Source organism: Geotrypetes seraphini, chromosome 2, assembly GCF_902459505.1.
Source record: "Geotrypetes seraphini chromosome 2, aGeoSer1.1, whole genome shotgun sequence".
Classification (NCBI taxonomy): domain Eukaryota; kingdom Metazoa; phylum Chordata; class Amphibia; order Gymnophiona; family Dermophiidae; genus Geotrypetes; species Geotrypetes seraphini.
The window spans coordinates 25,300,145-25,327,340 of NC_047085.1; the positions used below are offsets into that span (position 1 = coordinate 25,300,145).

The following is a 27,196-nucleotide window of genomic DNA, read 5'->3' on the forward strand; positions in this document are numbered from 1 at the left end:
GATGTCACAATGGCCTGGTTTCCCTGCACTTGTGCCCATTTACTAGATGCATTTGCCTCATTGAAATGAAAAGTGTGGAATAACTCATAAGCTTCATGGCTCCACGTCATTCTCTTCTTGGCTGGACTAAGAACCTTTCAGCAGTCCCTCATATTGTGATGTCATAATGTCTCATTCCACCAGTGCCTAAGAGCCTACCTCATTGGTGATGTCACAGTGGCTTGGTTTCCCTATACTTGTGCCCGTTTGCTAGATGCATTGAAATGAAATGTATCAAGAAAAGTGTGGAATAACTCGTAAAGTTTCATGGCTCCACGTCATTCTCTTCTTGGCTGGACTAAGAACCTTTCAGCAGCCCCTCATATTGTGATGTCATAATGCCTCATTCCACCAATGCCAACCTCATTGGTGATGTCACAATAGCTTGGTTTCCCTACACTTTTGCCCATTTAATAGATGCATTTTCCTCACTGAAATGAAAAGTGTGGAATAACTTGTAAGTTTCATGGCTCCACATCATTCTCGTCTTGGCTGGGCTGAGAACTTTTCAGCGGCCCCTCTACGTCTTGCCTGAAGTTTAGTCTTCCTTTTATGGTAAAATAAAACCGTAAGTTATTTTGGGGTCCTGAGCTCTAATGTAGGCTTAGCATGCTGAAAAAGGCTTAAGAAGGACACTAAACATCGTGTGATAACTTCCCTACTTGCACACGATAATCACGTGTATTTCTTTAATTATTTTTTGAAGGGGCTTTGGAAGCTTTAAGCAGCTAGCACAGTGATCTCAAACTCAAACCCTTTGCAGGGCCACGTTTTGGATTTGTAGGTACTTGGAGGGCCTCCGAAAAAATAATGTCTTATTAAAGAAATGACAATTTTGCATGAGGTAAAACTCTTTATAGTTTATTAGCTGATGCCCCGGCGTTGCACGGGTATTTAATTATAGCAATAACACTGTAAATGGATTTAAATAAAGATACTTTATAGTGGTGAATGAAATAATTTTGTTACAGCTTTATAAAAAGTAAAATATTCAAAGTATAATGTGAAATATTTGACAAAATGAATACAATTCAACTAACACAAAAATTGATTATAAACAACATTTTTAGTTTCACCTCCAGGAGCAAGAACATATACATTCTTGGGTGAACCCACCCTTCCCACGTGTGAAGGTGGGCCGCGAGACCCCCAGAACATATCACCCCAGGTAGTGAGGGATCTGCATACCAAGTTTCGTTCAAATCGGTCCCACAGCTTCTTACATTTTTTCCATTGACTTGAATGGGTGAAATCTGATTTTCTGTTTGTAGCTCCGCCCACGTGTGCAGGTGGACCGCAAGACCCCCAGAACATATCACCCCAGGTAGTGAGGGATCTGCATACCAAGTTTCGTTCAAATTGGTCCCACAGCTTTGTACATTTTTTCCAATGACTTGAATGGGTGAAATCTGATTTTCTGTTTGTAGCTCCGCCCACGTGTGCAGGTGGGCCGCGAGACCCCCAGAACATATCACCCCCGGTAGTGAGGGATCTGCATACCAATTTTCGTTCAAATCGGTCCCACAGCGTTTTACATTTTTTCCATTGACATGAATGGGTGAAATCCGATTTTCTGTTTGTAGCTCCGCCCACGTGTGCATGTGGGCCGCGAGACCCCCAGAATATATCACTCCCGGTAGTGAGGGATCTGCATACCAAGTTTCGTTCAAATCGGTCAAGCCGTTTTTGCGTGATCGCGGCACATACATACATACATCCGATTTTATATATATAGATAAATTTTTCCTTTTGGCTAAGTCTTAATAATAATATTGTCATTTATAGCTAAAGAGCCAAATGATCAAGAAACTGTTTTGTTTTACTTTTGTGATTATGATAAACATACCGAGGGCCTCAAAATAGTACCTGGCGGGCCACATGTGGCCCCCGGGCCGCAAGTTTGAGACCACTGAGCTAGCATGTTCACATCACCATATGTTAACTGCTTAATGTAGGAGCACTTAGCACTTTCTAAACAGAAGACGGTATGGGCCTGATTCTCTAAAGGCCACTGATCTCGGTGGTCGCCTATGAAGCGGCTTCTGATTGCATGTCATTCATGCATTGACATCCATTAGAGAATCACGTCTTTTTTTTCTAGCAGACATCTTAAACGTAGGGCAGCATTTTCAAGGTCTACATTTAAGGCATCTGTCGCGTATTTACGGAGACACACAAGGACGCTTACGGATGCCCAATGTCACTTTCAGCGGAAACCACACCCACGCTGGCCTTGGGCGTCGGTAGGCGTGCTTAGATGCCTCCGTAAGCACGAGTCAGATACCTGTATTGTAGGCATCCTTCGCGGCATGGAAATTTTTTTTTTTTAAAACATGCATTCCGATTAGCTGGTGAGACAATGTAGGATGTCTACCCATGGCCCTGCCCCCAGGCCCACCCTGTTCTGCCATGAGTCACGCCACAATCTGCCCCCAGCCCTGCCCCCTCAACGTGTTTGCTCGTCGGGACGGCATCTGCGCATGCACTGGTGTGACGCGATGTTGGCATCACCACATTGCATCCAGGCATGCGTAGATGCCGTCCCGACGACACTCATTGCGAGAGGCTTTTCAAAACCTGGCCAAAGTGCTGGGTTTTGAAAAGCCGTCCGGACCCCTGGAGAAGTCCTCAAAAAGGAAGACAAGTTCAGGGAAATCCAGACTAGAGAATAACATGGTGACAAAATTCATCACCGTTCCTGTCCCCGCGGATAACTGCGGGAAACCATCTTCATGTCATTCTTTAAGGAGAGAGGGAAGAATCAGAGTATGAATGGCCACAACCACTGACCCGCAAGCTTTGCTTTGAAGAATGCTGGTGTAGAAGGACTGAGGTTGAAACAGACACTGAAGAATGACAGTCTCTGGTATCCAGAGCAGATATTGTGATGTCATAATGCCTCATTCCACCAGTGCCTAAGAGCCAATCACATCAGTGATGTCACAATGGCTTCATTATCCTTGGCTCACATAAGAATCAGAGCATGAATGGCCACAGCCACTGACCCGTAAGCTTTGCTTTGAAGAATGCTGGTGTAGAAGGACTGAGGTTGAAATAGACACTAGAAAATGACATGGGATCATTTCCTGCGGTTATCCACGGGGACGGTGATGAATTTTGTCACTGTGTCATTCTGGTATCCCTACGTCTGTCACTGCCTACAACCGGGACGCCGTTTCTAGAATCAGCCCCTAAGTGTTTCCGTGTTAATATTTTTGCAAGATCTGCTTGCTAACTGAAAAATGAGCGCAGGACCTGCAAAACAATAAAATAGAAAAAAAAGCCGTGCTTTACTACTGTGGTAAAAAAGGGGCTTAGCAAGAAATGGAAGTCCTGCATTAGGACACGCCAGGGGCTCCTTTTACAAAGCCACGTTAGCGGCTTTAGCGCGCGCACCTTTTTAGCGTGCGCTCACCCCCGCGCTAGCCGAAAAACTATCGCCTGCTCGAGAGGAGGCAGTAGCGGCTAGCGCAGCTGGCAAATTAGTGCACGCCATTACTCGCGTTGAACCGCTAACGCAGCTTTGTAAAAGGAGTCCTAAGTTCATTCTTTATCGCTGCTGTGCAAAAGGGTCACTTTATTTCTTCAGGTGCATTATGGCCTGTCTGACAGATACAAGATCCCTTGTCATTATTTATTCCCCTATAAATGGGTAATATAATGAATAAGATAAAGCAGAACTGCTGTGCCATGATTACTGAATATATGACAGTCTGTAAAATATGCTTGTTCCAAGATCATCAATATGGTAACTTTTGCGATTGGAAAAAGTAATCCCCAGTGATCTATATTTTCACAGGAATACAAGCGATATGAAACTGATGCAAAATGCATTTTTTATATGCCAGTTTTGCATTCGGAAATAATAAAACGATATTTGTGGATGAAAAGAAATTAATCAGTGCACACACCCCCCCCCCTGAAAAATGTGTTTGAGTTTTTTAAAGAAAAGCTTGTCCAATTCCATGTGAATAGTAAGAAGCCTGTGTCCTTGAATTAATAATGAAAAACATACTTCAGAATAGGGAATCAAGGATTGGTTTTCTGTGCAGGCTTTTCACTGTGTTTCTTTTGTATGTAGTGAGACAAACACCACTCTCAAAATGTTGTCACAGCATACATAAAGTCATGAAACGCAAAACAGAGCCCCACTCATAAGGATAAGAATAACCATGGGATTATTTAAAAAAAACAAGGCCCAGCACCTAAAACAGCTTGGTTGTCAAAATCTCTACGAGGGAGGAAAAAGCCTCAGAGCCCCTCCTCCACCAGCCGACAGAGCGGCTTAATTAAAATGGAGGACTTGGCGGGGTTAGATAACGTCACTGGCATTAAAATAAACCTCCTCGAGTAGATATTTAAACAAACAACAAAAAAAAGCCTTGTGCAATGCAGAATCTCTGGGTTAGAATAAAGCCACCTTGGGACTATATGTCAGAAGAGGAACACTTATCTGGAATCAAGCCCACCAAACATCGACGGTGGCCAGCGTTTCGCTAAATACAAGCTGCCTCAGGATGTGACGGTGTTAGCTTCCCTAAAAGACACAAATGACGTTCTCCAGACGCTCCACCCAGCTCCGTCGGCTCTGAGGCTTTTTCCTCCCTCGTAGAGATTTTGACTTTTAAGCTGTTTCATGTGCTGAGCCCTGGTTTGTTTGTTTTTTTAGTTCAAAATGTTTTATTGATTTTATAAGTAGAGAAAAAAATACAAAGCCAACAATGTGAGTGCTCGAACAAGGAGCACATTATAACAATATCATTAACAAGTGTGAAGTGCATCCACAAAGGAATAATGATCACAGAGGATATTCTTATCCTTATGAGTGGGGTCTGCTTTGCTTTTCATGACTTTATATATGCTGGGATAGGCACGTGGGATCTCTCGGAGAGAGAAAAAGAAAATGGTTACTGCGGATGGGCAGCTCTATGACCTCACAATGCAGGTGAAAAGAGCCTTAGCCTATAGGAAGAGGAGATGCAAATGTTAAGAGCCTTAACCAATAGGGAGAGGAGGAGATAGTAGATGCTGCGGATGAGAGACTGGATGGGCCATTTGGCCTTTAGCTGCCATCATGTTTCTATGTTTCAATAACCATAAAGCTCTATGACCTCACAATGCAGGTGTAAAGAGCCTTAGCCTATAGGAAGAGGAGATGCAAATGTTAAGAGCCTTAGCCAATAGGCAGAGGAGGAGATAGTGGATGCAGATGAGAGACTGGATGGGCCATTTGGCCTTTAGCTGCCATCATGTTTCTATGTTTCAATAACCATAAAGCTCTATGACCTCACAATGCAGGTGTAAAGAGCCTTAGCCTATAGGAAGAGGAGATGCAAATGTTAAGAGCCTTAGCCAATAGGCAGAGGAGGAGATAGTGGATGCAGATGAGAGACTGGATGGGCCATTTGGCCTTTAGCTGCCATCATGTTTCTATGTTTCAATAACCATAAAGCTCTATGACCTCACAATGCAGGTGTAAAGAGCCTTAGCCTATAGGAAGAGGAGATGCAAATGTTAAGAGCCTTAGCCAATAGGCAGAGGAGGAGATAGTGGATGCAGATGAGAGACTGGATGGGCCATTTGGCCTTTAGCTGCCATCATGTTTCTATGTTTCAATAACCATAAAGCTCTATGATCTCACAATGCAGGTGTAAAGAGCCTTAGCCTATAGGAAGAGGAGATGTAAATGTTAAAAGCCTTAGCCAATAGGGAGAGGAGGAGATAGTGGATGCGGATAGAGACTGGATGGGCCATTTGGTCTTTATCGGCCGTCATGTTTCTATGTGACTAAAATTTTGAGAGTGGTTTATGTCGTGATCTATTTTCTCACTCACTGGTCTTTTGTATGTAGTGCAAGGTGACCATCGTTACTGAAGCTCCATCCACTAAGATGACATCCACCCCCAGCAGTCAACAAGCTGGGACCGAAAGCACCATCTGTTCCACCTGCACTCATGGAGAAAAGGTGCCCTTTCCTTCTCATTATGTTTTCTCTAATTTTGTAATGTGTAGAAATAAAAGGGTTAAGGACCTCTTTTATAAAGCCGCAGTAAATGCGCCAAAGCCCATTCAATTCCTATGGGCTTTGGTGCAGTGACGTAGTAAGGGTAGGAGATGCGCCCCCGTCCCTTCTGCGGCCCTCCCCCTACTTCTTCACACTCGCACTCTCCCTCCCCCCTTGAACCTCTAAATCTTCACCAGCACGAGCGGCTTCGTCATGCCAGTATTGGGTTTCCCCTCTGATGTCACTTCCTGGGCCCGTGACCCAGAAGTGATTCCGAGGGGGAACCAGGCTGGCACGAGCAACAGGCAGAAGTTTCTCGCGCTAGCAAAATCTACAGAGGTACAGGGTGGGGGTGAGGGATGGCTCTAAGAGTGGTGATGCTTTTTTATTGGATTAGCTTAATTCTGGATAAACTATGGTCAGTAATGGAAATTCTTTCTGGATATCAGTGCAGTCTTTGGTCTCATTTAAGTATGATGGAGTTAGGAGGCCCAGCATATCCTTACCTCTTTTGTTTCTGGAAACGATGCCTGTAGAATTTGTGAGATCGCCTCCCTTACATTAAAGATGGGGCTGTTCCAGAACTTTCCCTTTTCTTTACCTAGGGTTGCCAGATTTTCCAGGCCATTACGCTGAATGCTCAGTGCTGCTCCCAACACTCATAGAGTTTGGGGAGCAGGGCAGAGCATTTAGCGCACCGGCCTGCGCTAAAAAACGCTTCTGCGGTTTTGCAAAAGGGGGGGGAGGAGGATAAATGAGTAGGTCAAAGCAACGGAAAGACTTGTTCAATGAACAAGAGAAAAGAACTCCAATCAAAATATAGGAAAGATCAGACAAACATTCATATGTCTGACAAAGGGTCCAAAAAAAAAAAAAGAGGGTTTACAAAAACAGACCAAAGAACACCTCAACATTAAGGACTAGATGGCAGACTCCTGAAAGTTGCCTCAAAAAGCCCCCCTTTTATCAAGTCATATTAAGGATTTTTATCGCTGGCTGCTGCAGTAAGAGCTCTGACGCTGATAGAATTTCTAATTCTGACATCAGAGGGAAAGCTTTCTGGTCAGCTGCTGCTTGCAGATATGTGATGAACTGTGCAGGAGGAGAAAGAGAAGGAGTAGGCCTGCGTACTGCTTCTTTAGGGAGGGGGGCAAGCTGTTTCTTCTGGGGGGCTGAGGGAGGGTTCTTCTGGAGGCGATGCCGCCAAGCTGCTGTTTCTTCCGGAGGGTTTAGGGGGTATAGCCCCCCCCCCCATGCCACCAAGCTGCTGCTTCTTGCGGGGGGAGGGGGCGAGGTTGAGGAGGGCAAAGATCAGCTTCGTATTTCCTGCAATTGGTAGATGTAAGAGGTAGAACAATGGGTAGGGTGACAGTTGGTAGGATTTTCCTCCAAATTTCATCCTACCATTTGTCTTGGACCCAAATATTTCATACTGAAAGATATTTCTATCGGAATAGCCGTTTGTGATAGCAGTAAGTCCTTGCAGAGTTTTGGAATATAACTTTGCATGTTGGCACCTCCTTGTGCTGTGTTCAGCCTTGCCACAACCTACCTAATGTTTTCATGCTACGCTCTCGTCATCCCCATTATGCCCCTATGCATACCATATGTACCTTATATGTGGGATGTAAAAAAAATAAAAATTATAGCCCCACACCACAGTGTTTGATGTGTTTATGTATCCTAATTTTTTTTAGGTATTAATGTATTTTATTGCTATTAAGGATTAGAGCAATTAAAGTCCACGTTCTGTTTTTAATTGTAAACCACTTTGCATTAAGCTTTTGTTCAAGGAAGAGAATTTATACGTAGCATAACATAAGATGTTTCTTTTCTTTAAGGGAGAAACTGGCAGCCCCGGTCCCATTGGCTCAAAAGGAGAAAAAGGAGAACCAGTAAGTAAGAAGTTATAGAATGATAGAATAATCCTTCATCTATAATAATAATAATATGCTAAGCGCGCATGCGCACTCTTATCTCGTGTTCCCTGAGTCCTGATCTGTCGGGATGTGGCCGGCAGAATGTGCATGCGCGCCAGAGAAGCCTCTCTGCTCTCCACCTCTCCACCTCACGCGGCTGCAGAAACGGCCCCACATTCGCAGCTTCAGGCTCACTTAATCCCTTGCAGCCCCCCCTTCCCTTCCTGCGATCCGATCGGCTCACTTAGTCCCTTCCCACACACACCCCCCTTCCATTCCCGCGGTCCCGACAAACCTGCGACTCCAGCAGCGTCTGCAGCACTGTACACACGCTGCTTTGGGGCCTTCTACTGCCCTGATTTACTCTGGCACGTCCCTGATGACATCATCAGAGATGCGGCAGAGCAAATCAGGGCAGTAGAAGGCTCTGAAGCAGCGTGTGTACAGTGCTGCAGACGTTGCTGGAATCGCAGGTTTGGCAGGACCGCGGGAAGGGAAGGGGCGTAAAGGGACTAAAGGAGCCGGCCAGACCGCGGGAAGGGAAAGGGGGGGTAGGGGAAACGCTGCTGCTGCTGCACAGGGAAGTAGTGTGGGGGGAGGGATATGGAGGGGGAGGGAATGCTGGTTAATAATAGGAGACACAGAAAAAAAAAAAGAACACATACAGCAACCAAAGAGACAAACACCAAAGCAAACACAGACAGAGAGACCAAAAGTAAGAAATACAGACAGCAGCCAAAGAGATAGACAGGTGACAGTCAAAAAACCACACAGAAGAACAGGGGTCTAAAGAGACAGATTTAAAGAAAAACAAAACAAAACAACTTTGGACAAGGAGAGAGAGACAAACAGAAAAAAAAGACACACACAGAAGGACAGGGGGCTACAGGGACAGATTAAAAGAGACGGACACCAAAACAAAGACAGATAGACATACAGCGGCCAAGGAGACAGACAGCAAAAAAAGACAGACAGACATACAGCGGCCAAGGAGAGAGAAAGAGAGAAACAGAAAGAAAGAAAGACAGACACACAAATCTATTCTAGCACCCGTTAATATAACGGGCTTAAAGACTAGTAGCAAATAATGTTTTTCTCCCCAATTCAGAATCTACTGCTATTTCTGTAGAACAAGCCCTAATGACGACATGGGTCTGTGAAATAAAATGAGAATGTGTTCAAGTGCTTGTGGGCTTGTTAACAATAATAATAATAATAATAATAATAATTTTATTCTTATATACCGCCATACCCAGCGAGTTCTAGGCGGTTTACAATAAATTAGATTAGGATCCGCATAGACTTGTAGATTTACAACAAATTTATCGGATTTACAACAACTGTCGCCAAACTTGGCAGATGAAAAAGGGAAATTTACAACAAATTTAGCCAACTTCGTAGATGAAGAGGGCCGAATTACAACAAATTTATCGGATTTACAACGGATTTGGTCAGACTTGGTGGATGAGGAAGGTAGTGGGTAGGAGAAGCAGGGGGAGATAGGAGCTATCGTGAAGGAGAAGAGTCGGGTAAGGGGCCCTGAGATTATATGAAGGGTCGGTTAAGGGTCTTGTTTGCTGAAAAGGTAGGTTTTGAGTGATTTTCTGAAGTCGAGGTAGGTGGGGGCCTCGAGTATCATTTGGGCTAGCCATGGGTTCATCTTGGCTGCTTGGAAGGCGAGGGTTTTATCTAGGAATCTTTTGAGTTGACAAAGCTTTAGCGAAGGGAATGCGAACAGCTGAATTCTGCGGGATTTCTTATTGGTGCAGTGAAGATTTAAGTGGGGAGTGATGTATCTTGGCGAAAGACCATTTATCGATTTGTAGCATATGCATGCGAATTTGAAAAGAACTCTGGATTCGAATTGCAGCCAGTGAAGTTGTTTGTAGTATGGGGTGATGTGTTCCCATTTCTTCAGGCCATAGATGAGGCGAATGGCGGTGTTTTGGATCGTTTTTAGTCTCTTGGTGGTTTTCTTTGTGGCGCTCAGATAGATAATGTTGCAGTAGTCCAGAATGCTGAGAATGGAGGATTGTACTAGTAGGCGGAAGGAGGTGTCATTGAAGAATTTTTTTATGGTACGGAGTTTCCAAAGTACCATGAAACATTTCCTGACAATGAGGTCTGTGTTGTTTTCTAAGGATAGGTTTTTGTCTAGGATGACTCCCAGTATTTTTAAGGTGGGTTCTAGGGGAAAGTCATTCCTTTCAGATGAATTGTGGTGTTTTTGATTTTTTCCTTGGGGGTGGCTAGAAAAAATTTTGTTTTGTCCGGGTTTAGTTTCAGCCTGAACGATAGCATCCAACGTTCAATCTGGTTGAAAATATTTGTAATGTAGTCAAGTAGTTCTGGTGTGAAATTGGTAAGGGGGATGGCTATTGTGATGTCGTCTGCATAGATGAAAAATTTGAGTTTGAGGGTGTGAAGGAGGTTGCCTAGGGAGGCCAGGTAGATGTTGAATAGAGTGGGGGATAGGGGGGAGCCCTGCGGGACGCCACAGGTGTTGTCCCAGCTATGTGAGATAGTGTTGTCCTTGAGTACCTTGTAGGATCTATTTTTTAGGAACCCCTGGAACCAGTTGAGGACCTGATCGGATATGCCAATGTGTGCCAGGCATTCGAGGAGTATGGTGTGGTCGACCAGGTCAAGGGAAGTTGTTTCTTCATTGGTACATTTGGGTGGGGAAAGCTGAGTTTAGCTGGGGCATGAGACTACAGCTTGTATTGCTTGTTCAGTAGGATGACCAATTGTTGGCCTATTACTAGAGCTGCTGATTACTTATGTGAAGGATCCTCGGGTTCAAATCCCAGTTGATAACACTAGATGCACTGAGCAAAACACTAGAAACAGTAAAACAATGGATGAAAACCCACAAACTAAAGCTAAACCCAGACAAAACAAAGTTCCTCCTTCTTGAAAACGACAGAGCCGCTACATAAGAACATAAGAACATAAGCAATGCCTCTGCTGGGTCAGACCTGAGGTCCATCGTGCCCAGCAGTCCGCTCACACGGCAGCCCAACAGGTCCAGGACCTGCGCAGTAATCCTCTATCTATACCCCTCTATCCCCTTTTCCAACAGGAAATTGTCCAATCCTTTCTTGAACCCCAGTACCGTTCTCTGCCCTATTACGTCCTCTGGAAGCGCATTGGCTAAGGCTCTTAACATTTGCATCTCCTCTTCCTATAGGCTAAGGCTCTTTGCACCTGCAATGTGATGTCACAGAACTTTAGTAACATAGAAACATGATGGCAGATAAAGGCCAAATGGCCCATCCAGAGCATCCACTATCTCCTCCTCTCCCATAAGAACATAAGCAATGCCTCTGCTGGGTCAGACCTGAGGTCCATCGTGCCCAGCAGTCCGCTCACGCGGCGGCCCAACAGGTCCAGGACCTGTGCAGTAATCCTCTATTTATACCCTTCTATCCCCTTTTCCAGCAGGAGACTGTCCAATCCTTTCTTAAACCCCAGTACCTTACTCTGCCCTATTAATGTAATGTAATGTAATTTATTTCTTATATACCGCTACATCCGTTAGGTTCTATGCGGTTTACAGAAAATATACATTAAGATTAGAAATAAGAAAGGTACTTGAAAAATTCCCTTACTGTCCCGAAGGCTCACAATCTAACTAAAGTACCTGGAGGGTAATAGAGAAGTGAAAAGTAGAGTTAGAGGAAAAATAAAAATAAAATAAACATTTTAACAAGACAGCATTGATCTAAATACTTTGGAAGGTAGAAGAGAGGAGAGAAAGGAATAGAAGCAGAAGGGGGAGCCGTTGAACAGTAGAATTCTGGAGAAATTTAAATGATAGAAATAGAACAAAACAAAGACAAAAGGCAAAACAATAGATAAGATTAAAGATAAATCATAAGCTGGAAAGAAAAATAAAATAAACTATTAAGTGAGCCTGAAGCGCATTCCAGGTGTCCACCACACTTTGGGTAAAGAAGAACTTCCTAGCATTTGTTTTGAATCTGTCCCCTTTCAACTTTTCCAGATGCCCTCTTATTCTTTTATTATTTGACAGTTTGAAGAACCTGTAGCATACGAACTGTTGTTATTATCATTAATGTTCCCATTATCAGATGTACTCTGCTATACTCTGTAATTCGCTGTATGTACAGTTTCTCTTTATTGTAAACCGCCTAGAAGTCGCAAGATTGTTGGCGGTATATAAGAATAAAGTTATTATTATTATTATTATTACTCTCTCTATGCCCTTCATGATCTATCATATCCTCTATGCCCTTATAAGTCTCTATCATATCCTCTCTAATTCTCCTCTTCTCCAGGGAAAAGAGTCCCAGTTCCTCCAATCTCTCAGCATATGAAAGGTTTTCCATCCCTTTTATCAGACGTGTCGCTCTCCTCTGAACCCTCTCGAGTATCGCCATATCCTTCTTAAGGTACGGCGACCAATATTGGATGCAGTATTCCAGATGCGGACGCACCATCGCTCGATACAACAGCAGGATAACTTCTTTCCTCCTGGTTGTAATACCCTTCTTGATTATACCTAGCATTCTATTCGCTTTCTTAGCGGCTGCTGTGCACTGTGCCGTCGGCTTCATTGTCATGTCCACCATCACCCCCAAGTCCCTTTCCTGGGTACTCTCATTCAATAACATCCCTCCCATCGTATAGGTGTACCTTGGGTTTCTGCTTCCCACATGCAGTACTTTACATTTCTCAACGTTGAACTTCATCTGCCATCTCATCGCCCATTCCCCTAGTTTGTTCAGGTCCCTTTGCAATTCTTCGCAGTCCTCTTTAGTCCAAGCTCCACTAAATAGTTTGGTGTCGTCTGCAAATTTTATTATCTCACACGTCGTCCCTATTTCTAGATCATTTATGAATATATTAAATAGTAGCGGCCCGAGCACCGAGCCCTGCGGAACACACTCGTGACCCTCTTCCATTCCGAACCTTGCAATAAACTCCATCTCATACCCCATATTTTATTTATTTCTAAAATTTATAGACCGCCTATCCCTAAGCGGTTAACAATAAAGCATTCACAGTAGTTCTGGAGAAAGTACATAAAAACATCTTCAATTACAGCACAATCACATATTAGCAGTAGACCCTTCCAACCCCACCTAAAATTAGACAGAGACTCTATCATGCAACTACATATAAAAAAAAACCAGTCCATAAAGCTTTCGCAAGTCATGTGTTATCTAAGACAAATCTGCAAATTCTTTGATAGAACACAATTCAGACTCCTGGTCCAAGCACTAATACTAGGACTACTAGACTACTGCAATATCATATACCTACCCTTCCCCGCCACCATGATAAAACAACTACAAACAGTGCAAAACACAGCCCTCAGACTAATCTACTCACTGAAGAAGTAAGACCACATCACCGCTGCCTACCAATACAGTGTTCCACTGTGAGTTTGCGAATCGCAGACCCGGTCATTCGAAGTCTGATCCGACCGCCTCTTCCTGTGGTAAAGTCGGGCTACACCAATCAGGAGCTGCGTGTCAGGAAGAGGCGGTCGGAGCAGACCACGAGTGATTTCCTTCACCCGCCGGCGCTCCAGCTGACCTCTTCTGTTTCCCCTGCCTAAAAACTGCATTCACGGGTTTTCAAAATTTGAGGGGTGGGGTGGGGTCCTGGAACATAGTCCCCATGAATTTTGGGGGATTACTGTACACACATTGGCTACCTGTACAAGCACGAATACTTTTTAAATTCTACTGCATGTTCTACAAAATCCTACATGGCAATGGACCATCCTACCTGAACACTCGCCTAACTCGGAACAACTCTTCCAGACCAAGAAGAACTCAAGACACTGTCACCCGCCCCCCAATCAAAGGAATTCAGTGTAAAATATACACGACGGACTACTCGCCATGCAGGCAGCAAAACTAGACAGCCACATCTCCAGTTTACTGATCTCGGCGCCAAGCTACAATACCTTCAGGGGGGAAATAAAAACCAGATTGTTCAAGACAAACTCATGATTCAACCAATAACCTCACTCCATCACCAGACTATAAATATTCCAACTAATAACTTCCTTGTAATCTTCGGGATATGACCAGAACCTCATCCTTTTGTAAACCGCCTAGAACCGCAAAGTATTGGCGGAATAAAAGAAACTACAGTGGTGCCTTGGTTTGCGAGCATAGTTCATTCCGGAAGCATGCTTGTAATCCAAAGCACTCGTATATCAAAGTGAATTTCCCCATAGGAAATAATGGAAACCCAGATGATTCGTCCCACAAACCAAAAACTAATGTACAGTATAAAATAACCCCAAAACTAATAAAAACTAATGTACCTGTATAAAATAAGAACATAAGAAGTTGCCTCCACTGGGTCAGACCAGAGGTCCATCTTGCCCAGCGGTCCGCTCCCGCGGCGGCCCATCAGGTCCGCGACCTGTGAAGTGGTTTCTGACCACCTCTACAACCTACCTCAAGTTCTATCTGTACCCCTCTATCCCCTTATCTTCCAGGAACCTATCCAAACCCTCCTTGAACCCTTGTACAGAGTTCTGGCCTATCACATCCTCTGGAAGCGCGTTCCATGTGTCCACCACCCTCTGGGTAAAAAAGAACTTCCTAGCATTTGTTCTAAACCTGTCCCCTTTCAATTTCTTCGAGTGACCCCTAGTGCTTGTGGCTCCCCACAGTTTGAAGAATCTGTCCTTATTTACTTTCTCTATGCCCTTTAGGATTTTGAAGGTTTCTATCATGTCCCCTCTAAGTCTCCTCTTCTCCAGGGAGAACAGCCCCAGCATTTTTAACCTGTCAGCATATGAAAAATGTTCCATACCCTTTATCAGTTTAGTCGCCCTCCTCTGCACTCCCTCGAGTAACGCCATGTCCTTCTTGTGGTATGGCGCCCAGTACTAAACACAGTACTCCAGGTGCGGGCGCACCATTGCGCGATATAGCGGCATGATGACCTCCTTCGTCCTGGTTGTAATACCCTTTTTGATGATGCCTAGCATTCTGTTTGCTTTCTTTGAGGCTGTCGCACATTGCGCCGATGGTTTCAGTGATGTGTCGACCATCACCCCCAGGTCCCTTTCAAGGTTACTCACCCCTAGCAGTGTTCCCCCCATTTTGTAGCTGAACATCGGGTTCTTTTTCCCTACATGCATGACCTTGCATTTCTCTACGTTAAAACTCATTTGCCACTTTTTTGCCCAGTCTTCCAGTCTCATTAGGTCCCTTTGCAGGTCTTCACAGTCTTCCGTGTTTCTAACCCTGCTGCAGAGTTTGGTGTCATCAGCAAATTTGATAACCTCACATTTTGTCCCCGTCTCCAGATCGTTAATAAATATATTGAACAGTAGAGGTCCCAGTACCGACCCCTGTCCGCTCGTGACCCATTGCCAGTCTGAGTATTGGCCTTTTACTCCAACCCTCTGTTTCCTGCCTGCCAACCAGTGTTTGATCCATCGGTAGATATCCCCTTGCACCCCGTGGTTCCACAGCTTTTTAAGTAGCCGTTCGTGAGGTACCTTGTCGAAGGCTTTTTGGAAGTCAAGGTAAATAATGTCTATGGATTCCCCCTTATCCATCTGGCTGTTTATTCCCTCAAAGAAGTACAGCAAGTTCGTGAGGCACGACCTTCCCTTGCAGAAGCCATGCTGGCTCGCCTTCAGTTGACCATTGTTTTCTATGTGTTTGCAGATTGCGTCCTTTACCATTGCTTCCATCATCTTTCCCGGAACCGAGGTCAAGCTCACAGGCCTGTAGTTTCCCGGGTCACCCCTTGATCCCTTCTTGAAGATGGGCGTGACATTTGCTATTTTCCAGTCCTCTGGGATCTCCCCAGTTTTTAGGGAGAGGTTACATATTTGGCGAAGTGTCTCTGCTATTTCGTTTCTCAGTTCTTTTAGTACCAAGTTTCAAGTTTCAAGTTTATTATTTATTCTTGATTAATCGCTTTCTCTAATTCAAAGCGATGTACAAATCAAATTTAGTTAAAAGAGAACAAACAAACAAACAAAACAAACTTTTGGGAATCACAATGCTTACAAAGGTTAAAACTTATTATACTACATTGGGTAAAAATAGGGTTATGAAATACATTCGTTATATAAAAGATTAAACATAGGAAAACACATTAGGAGAAACAATAAATAAAAAATCAGGAATTAAAAGCGTCATTAAAAAGAAATGATTTTAATAGTGATTTAAATTTTACCAAATCTTGATCGTTCCGTATAAAAATTGGAAGAGCATTCCAGGTTTGAGGGGCTGTTACGGAAAATATAAATTGCCGTCTAGTATTAATCAATTTCAATGAAGGTACTGTTAATAGATTTTGATCAATAGATCTTAATGTTCTAATTGGATGGTAAGGTATTAAAAGTTTATGAATAAAAGCAGGTGTCTTATATAGTAGTGTTTTAAATGTAAGTAAACAGATTTTATAAGTTATTCTATGGATGACAGGAAGCCAATGTGCCTTTTCAAGTAGGGGAGTGACATGATCAAATTTTTTAGATTTTGTAATAAGTTTTATAGAGACATTCTGTATAATTTGTAAACGTTTGATTTCATTTAATGCAATACCTCTAAAAAGAGAATTACAATAATCTATTTTTGATATGACTAATGAGTGGATAAGAATGTTTAAAGATTGTGCATTCAGAAATTTTGAGATGGATCTAATTTGTCGTAATCTATAGAATGAAGTTTTAACAATATGACTTATATGGTCATGAAAATTTAATTTAGAATCAACAATTACTCCTAATATTTTCATTTTATTAACTATCTGTAAAGGAATATTTCTTATAGTAATAGGGGTGATAAGTGTGGGATTTTCCTTCCATGGAAAGATCATCAAATTTGTTTTTTTTATATTAAGGGCCAGTTTATTAGTGTTTAGCCAATGTTGAATTTGATCGAGTTTCTTACTGATCTCATGTATTTCTGATATATTATCAGTATCTACAGGGTGTAAAAGCTGAATATCATCTGCGTATCCGAAAACTTGAAAACCTATAGATTGACACAGTGTAAGGAGTGGTGCTAAAAAGATATTAAATAGTAATGGAGAAAGAATAGACCCTTGGGGAACACCGAAAGTGGTTGAAGTAGGATTAGATATAGATTCTTTAAAGAAAACAGAAAAAGAACGATCTGTAAAGTAAGAATTAAACCAAGAAAGAATTTGATCCGTGATCCCAATAGATTGAAGTCGATTTATGAGAAGTATATGATCAATTGTATCAAAAGCTGCGGAAAGATCTAGTGAAATTAATAGAGTAGTTTTGTGATGGTCAAGAAAATAATGAATGGAAGTAGTTAAGCCAACTAGTGATAATTCTGTACTGTGATGTTCTCTAAAACCTGTTTGATTAGGGTGGAGGACGTTAGTTTTTTCCACAAAATCTAATATTTGAGTATAAACTATCTTTTCCGTTAACTTGGCCAGAAAAGGGATATTAGATATGGGCCTGTAATTTGTTGGATCTGTATTACTTGCATTTTTATCTTTAATAATTGGGCGAATTATTGATTTTTTCCATTCTTTTGGTACTTTACTTTGGGTCAGACTTTCTGTAATTAAGGTATGAATAAATGGTCCAAAAATTTGAAAGTATTGCTTCAGAATGAACGGAGGAAGATCTGCTTTTGAGCTTTTAATATTGATAGATTTAATAGTCATCTCAATTTCTTTTTGGCTTGGAAGTTTAAATTTGGAGCATTTTGAGGTTGAGAGTTCAGTTTTTAACTGATCAGGATCAATATTACCTTGTTGATTTATTACAAAGGAATTTCTTATTATTTTAATTTTTTCTGTAAAGTGATCTGCCAATTTTTGTGCTGTAAGTATGTTATTATTTTCATTTGATTTCTCCTTACTAGTTGAGATTGATATTCTTTTTAATATTTTATATAGCATTGATGGATTTTTAGCCTTTGTTATTTTCTCAGAATAATATTGCATTTTTGCTTGATTTATTTTTGATTTGTAATATATAATTTGTTCCTTGAATAATTGTAAATTTGTTAAGGTTTTATTTTTTTTCCATGCACGTTCTAGAGATCGGACTTGTTGTTTAATTAGATTCAATTCTGATGAGAACCAGGGATTTTGAATTTTACGTTTAGAAATTGTCTTTGTTTGAAGAGGGACTACTTTTTCTAAGAATTTTAAAAGAGCTACATTCCATAAGTTTACTAATTCATCTAGAGAATTTGATTTTGTTAAATCAATTTCAAATGAAGAGAGAATAGATTCTATATTAACATTATTATAGTTTCTAAAATTTATTATTTGATGTTTTGAATTATTTGTACAATGAATGGAGTTATAGCCACCCTTGGGTGGATGCCGTCCGGGCCCGGTGATTTGTCGCTCTTTAGTCTGTCTATTTGTCTGAGGACATCCTCTTTACTTACCTCTATTTGTATCAGTCTTTCGTCGTGTTCTCCGTTTATAATCACCGCCGAGCCGCCAGAGGAGGAGGAAAAAGAGAAGAGCTGCAGCCTGGGTGGCTCCCCGGTGCTGCTGCTCCTGTCTCAGCAGCCGCCGTTGCTTCCGGGGCTGGGCTCGGTACTTCTTCAGCTCACCGCCGTCGCCTTTGAGGCGCAAGAAGCCGGCGTGGCATTTCTGTGTGGAGCAGAGGCGGTGAACCTGCAGGAAATATTTGCCATGCTTTCACAGGCCTATAACGGTGGTGGAGGAGCAGAACAGGCCTCGCAGCTCCGCTGCATCCCAGTGCCCAGCTCCGAGCACGTCACCAAGATTGTGGGGCGGCAGGGTTGGAAAATCAAAGCACGTATGTCGCGCATGCTCGAATTGCGGGTAAATTGTACGTGATAATGCTCAGCAATGCGACGCGCGACGCGTGACGCGCGTATATTGTGCGTACTTGATGTGCTCGTTTTACAAGACAATGCTCGTTTTGCGAGTTAAAATTTGCTGGAGTGTTTTGCTCGTCTTGCAAAACGCTCGCAAACCGCGTTACTCGCAAACCGCGGTTTGACTGTAATGTGATGTGCGTGATGCAGCCACACAGGCCATAAAAATTGCTCGCGGCCTACCGTCTCCTCTCGTTGACGGTAGCGAAGCAAGCTGGCAGGTGACACAACGGGCAAATTGTGCAGGATGCAGCTATAGTTCAGGACGATTTTGCTCAGAACACGATAACATTAGCTTAACTTTACTTGTCTATATTATATTTGCCCTTATGGTATTCCTCTCAGTTTTATGGCCAGTACAGTAGAAGAATATATATATATATATATACTGTGTTTCCCCCAAAATAAGCCCTAGCATGATTTTCAGGGTAGGTCTTAATATAAGCCCTACCCCCAAAAATAAACCCTAGTCATAGGCAGCCGCGCTTCTCCCGACACGCCCTCCACCCCACCCTGCCCCCGCTGCGCAGCCGAACTGCCGAACCCCCACTGACCCTCCATCCTTCCCTTCCAACCGATCCCCGCCGACCGCAACCATAAAAACCTTCTGGCAGAGGAGCATCGGGTTAGCGGCACTCACAGGCTACTTCGCGGCCTTCTCGCTGGGGCCTTCTGTGTGCTGCGTTACTGATGACATCATCAGTACACAGAAAGCCCCAGCAAGAAGGCTGCGAAACTGCCCTTGAGTGCTGCTGGCCCGATGCTTCTCTGCCAGGAGGTATTTATGGTTGCGGTCGGCAGGGATTGGTTGGGAGGGAAGGATGGAGGGTCAGCGGGGTTTCGGCGGTTTGGCTGAGTGGCAGGGGCGGCAGCAGATGCTCAAGGGTTTTGCTGCATGAGGGATGAGAGGGATGGAGGGATAGAAAGATGCTGTAGAGGGAAGGCACAAGGGGATGGGTGAGAGGGGAGGAAAGATATTGCACATGTGGGGGAAAAGAAAGAGGAAGAATTGGGGTGAAGGAGAGGAAGGGAGACCTAGTACCATTTTGGGGCCTCAAATGAATATAAGACACTGTATTATTTTTGGGGAAACATGGTAGGAGAAACATCACCCAAAAAATGTAGACCAACGATTAAAACATAGAAACGGTGGAAGTCAAAAATTGGAGGGAAAAGCCTCAAAAGTCCCAGCGTTCATAGCATAATAACTCAATTGCAAACATTAGCCAGGACTGCTTTCTTTCATGGGCAAAAAAACCTCTAAATCAAACAGAACAATCTTTAGCTCAAGGCAAGGCAATTTTTCGATAAATGTGTATCTTTTGACTTCCACTGTTTCTAAAATACTAAAACTAGAAGCTACAATATCTCTTAGCTATATGAATGACCTCCTTGATTGCAAACACAGTAAGATAATCTTTGCATAGTCTTTGACCAGTGTTCTAATAAAGGGAGGGAGGCGAACCGCCCTGGGCACCACCTTGATGGGGATGCAGGCAGCTGTCCGTCCTCCCATGCCACGCTCATACCCTGCTTACCACTCCCCTCACTTGTACCTCTTTAAATCTTCGCCAGCACGAACAACTTCACCAGCCCACTGCTCTCGCCGGCCTGGCTCCCCTCTGAAATCACTTTTCAGGTCGCGGGACCAGTAAGTGACGTCGGAGGGAAAGCCAACGTTGGAGAAAGTGACGTTGGAGTAAGTGACGTCGGAGGGAAAGCCAATCAGAGAGGAGACATGATTGAAACGCTTAAATATATCACGGGCCGCATCGAGGTGGAAGATGATACAGTATCTTCTTTCTTAAAGGTCCCTCGGCCACAAGAGGGCACCCGCTGAAAATCAGGGGTGTGAAATTTCATGGCGACACCAGGAAGTTCTTCTTCACCGAAAGGGTGGTTGATCATTGGAATGAACTTCCACTTCAGGTGATTGAGGCCAGCAGCGTGCCAGATTTTAAAAGGAAATGGGATACACATGTGGGATCTCTAGGTGGGTAAAATCAAGGGGGGTGGGTCATTAGAGTGGGCAGAATTGATGGGCTAAGGCCCTTTTCTGCCGTCATCTTCTATGTTTCTATGATGTGAGCTGCAAGCCAGAGAAGTTGCTCACGCTGGCAAAGATTTAAAGAGGTACAGGGAGGGAGGGTGTGAGTGTGGTGGGGGGCGTAGAAGGAGAAGGGGAGGGGACGCCTCCTTCCTAGGCCCCTCCTACCCTTGCTACGCCATTGCTTAACCATAGTGATCTAACCAAATGAATTACAAAGATAGTTTTGTTTTCTAAATGTGTTAATGCATATAACTTTCATTATATAGGCACAGATATCCATCCTTTCTTTTGTTTACACTATAGGGCAGAGCAGTTTGGGGCAAAGGAGAAAAAGGTGAACAGGTAAGGTGCTACATTACTTGTACTTTTAACTTTATGGTTGCTCTTATGCTCATTTTATTTTTATTTATTTATTTTGTTGTTTTAATATACTAGGGTCACTTTGTCCAGGTTTTGAAAAACTTCCCGTCAAAATCGCGTCAGGAAGGAGCATCCGCGCATGTAGGGACACAACGCGGCGACTTCATGCGCTGCACCCGCACATGTGCAGACGCCACCTAGGGGTGGGGCGAAATTTGGTGTGACACTGGTGGAACAGGGCGGATAGGGGTGTGCCTGGGGAAATGGCCATGGGTCCGGATTTTCCTTCGGGAAAATTTGGTAACCTTATAATATATCGTCTTGAGGGTCTTCAAAGAGCAGTGCCTCTAAATAGGCTTATGAATCTAGAATCTAGATGAGTCTAGAATGTTTGAGTCTAGAATGAACTTCACTTGTAAGAGGTCATATTAAGTATACTGTATTTTTTGCTCCATAATACGCACTTTTTTCCACCCAAAAAGTGGGTGGAAATGTAGGTGCGTCTTATAGACTGAATATACCTCCACCTCGGTATGTTTTTGTAATTCCAGCGGTCCAGTGCTGTATCAGCTGGAGCTTTCCACGCTCCTGCCCCTCCCTTGCTGGACAGCTGCTTCCTCCTCTTGCGGCAGAGCAGCGCACAAGGCAGGCGCAAGCTTGTCGCGCTCCTGCCTGGTCCCACGCCGCTCCCTGAATGGCCGCCATCAGTTCTCGCGACTCGCTGGACTGATGGAATTTAAAAAAGGTAGACCACCAGGGGGGTGGATAGGGTACATGACAGGATGGTGGGACAGGGTACACCATTTGGTTCAGAATATTTTTTTTCCTGGTTTTTTCTGCAATACACTAGGTGCGTCTTATGGTCAGATGCATCTTATAGAGTAAAAAATATGGTAATCTCAGCCTGTCAATTTACTATTAAAGTTTTTCCTAACATTTGCTCTGTGCCAAAGATGCCTTCTTCTGGAGCTCAAGGGGTATAACACATGGAGGCAGCATATCAAGGTAAACTTAGAAACTTTTACGATCAAGCCCAGTGAAATTGAGACAATTTCCATAGCTTCCTGGCAGACACACTTTTCTTGGTCTCTGATTACACCTCTTGGTACTTTATGGTCCTCCATCTCTCCATATGTATCATGGAATGGTCACTCAGTACTGGCCCTTCTAGTAACATCATTGTTCTCTCTAAACCGGGCAGGAGACTTCCAACTGCACTGCTGCCAATAGGGGGCAATGGTTCAACATTGTGTCTTCCATCATTAGGGATAGGCAGGTTCCTTGGAGTCTTGCAAGTTGCCTGTCGCTCTCTACTGGCAAGCCCTTAAGTGAAGGACTCCACTCAGCTTAGAAGGAACATGAATACTATTGTGAATTTCTCCTGTTTTTTTGGTATCAAACTTTTATTAGTTTCAAGTTTATTAAAAATGTGAATTACCGCTTAAAAATTGTCTAAGCAGTGTACAAAAGAAGAACATAAAATCATCAGGGTGATATGAGTGAGACATGAACAATGATAAAATACCTAGACACATGAGGAAAAGTATTGGGGGGGGGGATAAATACAATTTGCAATAGGATAGTGAGATAAAAAGGTCAATAAAGTGGGAGGGAGCAATGTAAGGAAATTCTTCTTTACGGAGAGGGTGGTGGATGCCTGGAATGCGCTCCCGAGAGAGGTGGTAGTGATGAAAACGGTGACGGAGTTCAAAAAGCGTGGGATGAACACAGAGAACCTAGAATCAGAAAATAATAGTAAATATTGAAGAACCAAGGCCAGCACTGGGCTGACTTGCATGGTCTGTGTCTGTATATGGCCGCTTGGTAGAGGACGGGCTGGGGAGGTCTTCAACGGCTGGGAGGGTGTGGATGGACTGGAGTGAGCTTTGACGGAGACTTTAGTAGTTTGGACCTAAGAATAGTACCGGGCAGAGCTTTGGATTCTTGCCCAGAAATAGCTAAGGAGGAGAAGAAAAAAAAAAAAAAAAAAAAAAACCAACAAATTTTTAGATTGAATCAGGTTGGGCAGACTGGATGGATCATTCGGGTCGTTATCTGCCGTCATCTACTTTGTTACTATGATATGCTCTTCCTTCACTGTTGTCATTTGGGATGGAGATTTACAAATCATAGGCATCTTTAAATAAGAATATTTTTAAACACATAGGCCCCCATTAATCACAACTTCTGGGCTCCTTTGGGAGGACGGGCTAAATAAATGAATGAATTAATTAATTAATTTTCAACAATTCTGTCAGTATTTTTTTGGTATGGCAATATTATACAGGGCAATTCAGTAAATGGACGCTCACAAGTATGTACCAGTAATTCAGAACATGAAGGTAGTGCATAGTAGACTTTTACAGTCTGTGTCCTGCAAATGACAAGATGGTTCCGATAGGTTGGAGTGGGCTTCAATGATAACTGCACTAGTTGGAACCTAAGGAAACACTAAAAAAGTTAGGGCTCTTGAGCTTAGAAAAGAGACGGCTGAGGGGAGATAGGATTGAAGTCTACAAAATCCTGAGTGGAGTAGAACGGGTACAAGTGGATCGATTTTTCACTCCATCAAAAATTACAAAGACTAGGGGACACTCGATGAAGTTACAGGGAAATACTCTTAAAACCAATAGGAGGAAAATTTTTTTCACTCAGAGAATAGTTAAGCTCTGAAACGTATTGCCAGAGGTTGTGGTAAGAGTGGATAGCGTAGCTGGTTTTAAGAAAGGTTTGGACAAGTTCCTGGAGGAAAAGTCCATAGTCTGTTATTGAGAAAGACATGGGAGAAGCCAGTTTGCTCTGGATCGGTAGCATGGAATGTTGGTACTCTTCGAGGAAGGTCAGATCTCTTTTCCATCAATGTCATTTTTCTGTTTTGGTCCAGTCTGTTATATTATCCCGGTTAGATTATTGTAATGCCATTTATCTTGGCATCACTAAGAACTGCCTTCAAAGACTACAATTGATTCAGAATACCGCCGCGAAGTTGATCTATGGAAAGAGCAAATTCAACCATATGACTCCTTTGCTTTTCTCTCTCCATTGGCTCCCGGTTTATTTTAGAATTCAGTTTAAGTGTTTATGTATTGTTTTTAAGATTTGACATGGTATCTTTGCTCCTCTTGTTCCTCTGGTATGGAATGTTTATAGATTTTCATATGCGAGAGGCATTCATCGATTTGAACCTTCTCTTCCTTCTAGGAAAGGAATTCAAGGAGTTAAGAATTTTAGCAGCTCTCTGGCGTTTAAATTTTCCCAGCTATGGAATGAACTTCCCCTAATTTTGAGGTGTCCCAGTTCCTTCCAACTCTTCCGGAAACTTCTAAAAACTTTTTTTATTCGCTAAACATTTTGAAAACTAACTCTTGTATTTCAGTTTACTTTAATTTTTGTAATTTATTGTTAACCGAGTCAAGCTTCCTTTGATTAAAGACCCGGTATATAATGTTAAGTTTTAGTTTAGTTTTGGCCGGGTACTAGTGACCTGCATTGGCCACTGTGAGAATGGGTTACTGGGCTAGATGGACCATTGGTATGACACAGTATAGCTGTTCTTATTCTCTTACATATGCCAAGTATAGGACAGTCAAGCCATTGTAACACCACTGATGAGGTTGGCTCTGAGGCCCTGTGGAATGAGGCATTATGACATCACAATCTCAGCTATGGAATGTTGCTCTCATTGGGGTTCCGGAATCTTGCCATTCTTTGAGATGCTGGAATGTTGCTACTCCTTGGGTATTGGCCAGATACTGGTGACCTGGATTGGCCACCATGAGAACGGGCTACTGAGCTTGATGGACCATTGATCTGACCCGGTAAAGCTATTCTTATGTTCTTAAGGACAACGCCAAGCAGAATTGCATTACTTTTATTGACTTCTACTCTGCCTTAACCTTGCGGTTCTAGGCAGATTACAATAAGAGACAAACTGGACATTTCCAGCAAGATCACAAGTTCAGTAAATATTATAGAGTGGCATTAACATATCCTGACATATTTCCTGAACAACAGGGTTTTTTATTTCCTTTTGGAAAGTTCTGTAATTTGGCTTCTATGGTATATGTCCCAGAAATGTCCCAGAAAGACAATTTCATCCTGAAAAGAAAAATGGCCTAAAGGGGCCGATGGACATTTTTCTCACCAACCCTTCCAGTTCACTATTTTTGAAATCATAGAAACATAGAAACATAGAAAGATGACGGCAGAAAAGGGCTATAGCCCATCAAGTCTGCCCACTCTACTGACCCACCCCATTAAGTCTGAGTACTAATGACCTAGTTCCTTAACTCGACCCTCGTAAGGATCCTACTAGGGCATCCCATTTATTCTTAAAGTCAATAACGCTGGTGGCCTTGATCACCTGCTCTGGAAGCTTGTTCCAGTGATCTACAACCCTTTCTGTGAAGAAATACTTCCTTATGTCACTATCGAATTTCCCTCCTCTGAGTTTGAATGGATGTCCCCTTGTGACCGAGGGTCCCCTGAGAAAGAAGATGTCTTCTTCCACCTCGACACGTCCCGTGATGTATTTAAATGTCTCAATCATGTCCCCCCTCTCCCTGCGCTCCTCTAGAGTGTAGAGCTGCAATTTGTTTAGTCTTTCTTCGTATGAGAGACCCTTGAGCCCCGAGATCATCCTAGTGGCCATCCGCTGAACCGACTCAACTCTAAGCACGTCTTTACGGTAATGTGGCCTCCAGAATTGCACACAGTATTCCAGATGAGGTCTCACCATGGTTCTGTACAGTGGCATTATGACTTCAGGTTTGCGGCTAACGAAGCTTCTATTGATACATCCCATAAGTTGCCTTGCTTTGGATGAGGCCTTCTCTACTTGTTTGGCGGCCTTCATGTCTGCACTGATGATTATTCCCAAGTCTCTTTCTTCTGAAGTCCTAGCTAGTGTTTCTCCATTTAAGGTGTAAGGTTTGCATGGATTTCTGCTACCGAGATGCATAACCTTACATTTCTTAGCGTTGAAGCCCAGCTGCCATGTCGAGGACCAGTTTTCCAACGTAAGCAGATCCTGCGTCATACTATCCTGCAGATTGCTTTCACTTACTATATTACACAGTTTGGCGTCATCAGCGAATAGAGTTACTTTACCCTGAAGCCCTTGGGTCAAGTCTCTTATGAATATGTTAAAAAGGAGTGGACCCAGGACCGAGCCCTGTGGCACTCCGCTGGTCACCTCCGATGTCTCAGAGAGGGTGCCGTTGACCATCACCCTCTGACGTCTTCCACTCAGCCAATCTTTGACCCATGCAATTAGTGTCTCGCCTAACCCCATCGATTTCATCTTGTTTAATAGTCTACGGTGTGGGACGCTGTCGAAAGCTTTACTGAAGTCTAAGTACACTATGTCCAGAGACTCTCCCGAGTCCAGCTTTCCTGTTACCCAATCAAAGAAGCTGATAAGATTGGATTGGCATGATCTACCCTTAGTGAATCCATGTTGACTAGGATCCCTTAGATTCCCCTCATCCAAAATCGTGTCTAATTTACATTTAAGTAGTGTTTCCATGAGTTTACACACTATTGATGTAGATGGATTTCTATGCTATTCGTCTACATCTTAATCTCAAGGGCACATGTAGAAGGTTTGGTTTGGGCGGAACTAGGGCAGGCTTTTGATTTGGCTGTTTTTCTGCCATAATCGAGCATTTTAGAAAACATCCATGTTACAATTTGGACATTTGGGGCTAGACCTGTTTTAGCAATGAATAAGTACCAGGTAGCCCACTTTGAAATTCACCGCTCTCCCCGGGGGGGGGGGGAGGGAGGCTTGACCAGCGCTGTTATGTGGGGCTCTGGAAAGCGGTTCTGTCGTTGTGTTCCGGGGATTCGGAAGCACAGCTGGATACTAGTTCCTGATTCTATAACTCTTTCTCTTTCTCCCCTCTTTCTTTTTCTCTTTCTTCTCGTTTTTTTCTTTGTGCTTAGGGGCTGTGGGGCAGTCCAC

The 27,196-nt window shown here is 43.3% G+C and overlaps 1 protein-coding gene across 3 annotated transcripts in view; it reads left to right on the top strand.

The window, feature by feature from the left end:
- The window catches only part of COL22A1 (collagen type XXII alpha 1 chain), a 766,089-nt gene that overhangs the window by 280,151 nt on the left and 458,742 nt on the right, over positions 1-27,196 (top strand). For all 3 annotated transcript variants that reach the window (XM_033933743.1, XM_033933744.1, XM_033933745.1), the window contains exons 9-11: positions 5,891-6,004; positions 7,885-7,938; positions 21,175-21,213. In XM_033933743.1, the coding sequence (XP_033789634.1) occupies positions 5,891-6,004; positions 7,885-7,938; positions 21,175-21,213 (207 nt within the window). The remainder of the gene's footprint in view (positions 1-5,890; positions 6,005-7,884; positions 7,939-21,174; positions 21,214-27,196) is intronic.